We start from the raw sequence: 3,205 nt of genomic DNA, 5'->3' as shown, positions 1-3,205 counted from the left end.
GCAACCATCTTGAGAGTATCTTGATCTCATCTACCAAAGATCTCTTTCTCAAAGTCCCTTCAGATTAACATAGTCAACCTTCACATCGCACTTTCCACTTCATCGTCTTCCTACCGGTGTGTTTTACATAATCATGCCACCTGCTACAAAGTTGAAGAACAAACATAATGCCCACCGAGTACCATGCATCTGTCGTACACATGACTGTTATCTTGGTCAATATGTGGATGCTCACGGAGTTACTCGAGCTGGAGTAGAGGTCTTACCTGAGACACTTGCTACTCATCAACTTGCCGACAGAGTAAGACAGGCTACTTTGAGCGGTTCTCAAAGAACTCAAACTGTGAATCAAAATGATCCAAACAACACGGCTGCTCTCAATACCCTTGTTGGAACTTTATCACACTTGGGCTTGAATTCAATCAACCCTTCATCGTTCCAAGGTTATAGTCCGTTACATCGACACACACAAATATTAACAGGCAGGTCTCAAGCTAGTGAGGCAGGTTTATTGTGGTCCGAGAATGAAGCGTCCAAATCCGGAATACAAGAAAGCACGCCAGTCCAGACTACTCACGCACGATCCAAAGGACCACTTTCAGATCAAGATTCTGATGAGGCTTCTTCCTTGCCAAAGATCTGTACCGCTGCTACTTCAGCAAAGACAGCTGGTGTCCAGATATACAACTGGGGTACGTTACTTTTATCACTTTGCCAATGGTCGAGTGCATGTCCAATCGCAAGATTAACCTGTGACGGTTGATCCCTCAATGTAGATTGATTTTATGCTTTCACACTGGAAAAAATGAATTCGATCCTACTTCACGCGGTCCTTGTTGCGGCAATACTGAGTATTTTCGGGAATCTGTCAATGAAGACGGCTTGAGCTGTGTTTGACCGGTGCAATCAACATATTTCAACCTCTAGCCCTGCTCAAAACATCGGATGCATCAATCTTGAACCGGATCCCTAAAACAATCACTACTGCAATCAAATGGCTGAATGTTGAACCTGACCTTGTGAAGATGAATTGCTGTCAACAATGTTTTGCTCTATACCCACTTGATCGTACACCCAAAAAATGTACACATTGTTTTTCTCAAATACCTGGAGGACCCCCTGAACCACCTAACAACACGGACAACAACATTCATTCTTCTGAAATTCCATATGAGCCCGATACATCAGAGTTTTCTGAACAAACATGTGGCCATCCATTGTTGAATTTCAAACGTGGTAAAGAGAGACCAGTCAGGAGATTTGTGTTTCAAAAACTTTCAGATTGGATTGCCCGATTGCTATCTCGTCCTGGTATTGAAGAACGGCTTGATGAATGTCTTGAAGAATCTCGAAAGCCCTTCAATGAAAAACGTAAAATGAGCGACATCTATCAATCGCCAGTATGGAAAAATTTTCGTGGTCCTGATGGGAGTCAGTACACTGCTAGAAGTGGCAACCTAACTTTTGCAATGTTTGTAGATGCAATAAACCCATATGGGAATAAAACCAGTGGAAAACATGTCTCCATTACCTTTGTTGTGTTAGTCTGTCTTACACTTCCCCTTGATATTCGTCATCAACCCGAAAATGTTTTTATAGTTGGTATAGCTCCGGGCCCATGTGAACCCTCATTAGAGCAAATGAATTGGATATTGCTTCCAGTTGTCACTGAACTTCAAGCATTATGGAGGCCAGGCTTACTCTTATCTCGGACATACCAGTATGGCGAAAGACGTCTGATCAAAGCAGCATTATTACCATTCATAGCTGACATTCCCGCTATCAGAAGATCACTTGGTTTTCCAAGTGCAACTGCTACTCATTTCTGTTCAATTTGTCACCTCAAAAAAAAGGATATCAACATACTGGATCAAACAAAATGGCCACGACGTACAGCGGAACAGAATAAGATTTGTGCATGTCAAGCGCGTGATGCAAACAGTGTTGAAGAGCAAAAGAATATAATCAAGACGCACGGTATCCGTTATTCAGTACTGGTGGAACTTGAATATTGGAATATCGTAGATTACCATGTTGTAGACTCGATGCATAACCTGCTCTTAGGCCTACTTTCATGGCATCTACATAGATTTTGGGCAATGGAAGACAAGCAAAACGAAGAAGATCAATTACCTCCGATCTCTAAAGCTGAACTTCGTGAACTGGTCCTTGAACATTCAGAGCCCCTGCCACCCCAAGATTTCAAAGCATCATCGCCCAGTTGTGAAGAGGACAACAAAGAAGATGAAGAAATTTTTGAGAATTTGTCATTTGGAGACGATACAAATAGCAGTGATGAAGATTTTGACCCGCTTGGTCATTCTGGATGGAATGGGAAATGGAATGCACCACCTCTTGATGAAATCGTATTTGATAGCAAGATGTTGGATTACATAAACTCTAGGTTGCCTCTCATTAACACTCCGAGTTGGATCAAGCGTACAATACCAGTGCTGGGTAAAGCATCTTTTGGAAAGCTTAAAGCTGATGAATGGAGAAACTTATTTACACTCCAATTACCTCTAATCCTGATTCCGCTATGGTTTGGTCGGGATCCAGTGAAGACATCTCTTCTGCATAATTTCCTTCATTTGGTTTCGCTGGTCAATCTTGCTCTCAAGCAAGACATATCTTTTGATCAAATTCATAAATATGAATTCCATGTTAAAAAATACTTAGAAAGTTTGCTACAATTGTTTCAGCACTCCCATCTTGCTCCAAACCACCATATGTCAATTCATTTGGGAGACCTTCTGAAGCGATTCGGGCCCGTGAGATCATGGTGGTCATTCTTCTTTGAAAGGCTGATGGGTAGGATACTGAAGGGATGTCACAACAACCATATAGGTCAGAATCCTTCTATCATGATCATTTTAAATCGATAGATAAGTTGATAGTGAGATATCCTTTCTTTTACGACTAGGCGAACTCGAAATTACCTTCCTGAAAAGGTACTGCTCAGCTGGAAACTTGGCAGCACTTTTGCAAGACCACAATTTTCCCAAACCTTTAAGGCAATATGTCACCAGGCTAAAGTCAATGTATGACAAGCCAGAGGCATCTCGGCAGAGGAAGGATTCCAATTCAAATACCATGGCTATCAAGCACAAAGTATTGGATATGCTTGTGAGTCGATTGAATGTACAGGAAGGTAATGCGCGTCTATGGATGACACCTGAGGCCTTTTGTTTGCTCGATGACAACG

General features: G+C 41.9%; 1 protein-coding gene across 1 annotated transcript; it reads left to right on the top strand.

The window, feature by feature from the left end:
- Positions 1-133: 133 nt before the first annotated feature.
- MELLADRAFT_85609 (uncharacterized protein) lies at positions 134-749 on the top strand (the record flags this gene model as incomplete). The annotated part of the gene is made up of 2 exons (XM_007419303.1): positions 134-692; positions 745-749. 2 exons carry the CDS (start codon positions 134-136, stop codon positions 747-749), a joined length of 564 nt encoding a protein of 187 aa, XP_007419365.1.
- Between the last annotated feature and the right edge of the window lie 2,456 nt (positions 750-3,205).

This window comes from Melampsora larici-populina (assembly GCF_000204055.1).
Source record: "Melampsora larici-populina 98AG31 unplaced genomic scaffold MELLAscaffold_156, whole genome shotgun sequence".
NCBI classification, from domain to species: Eukaryota; Fungi; Basidiomycota; class Pucciniomycetes; order Pucciniales; family Melampsoraceae; genus Melampsora; species Melampsora laricis-populina.
This window is presented reverse-complemented; position numbering and strand designations above follow the sequence as displayed.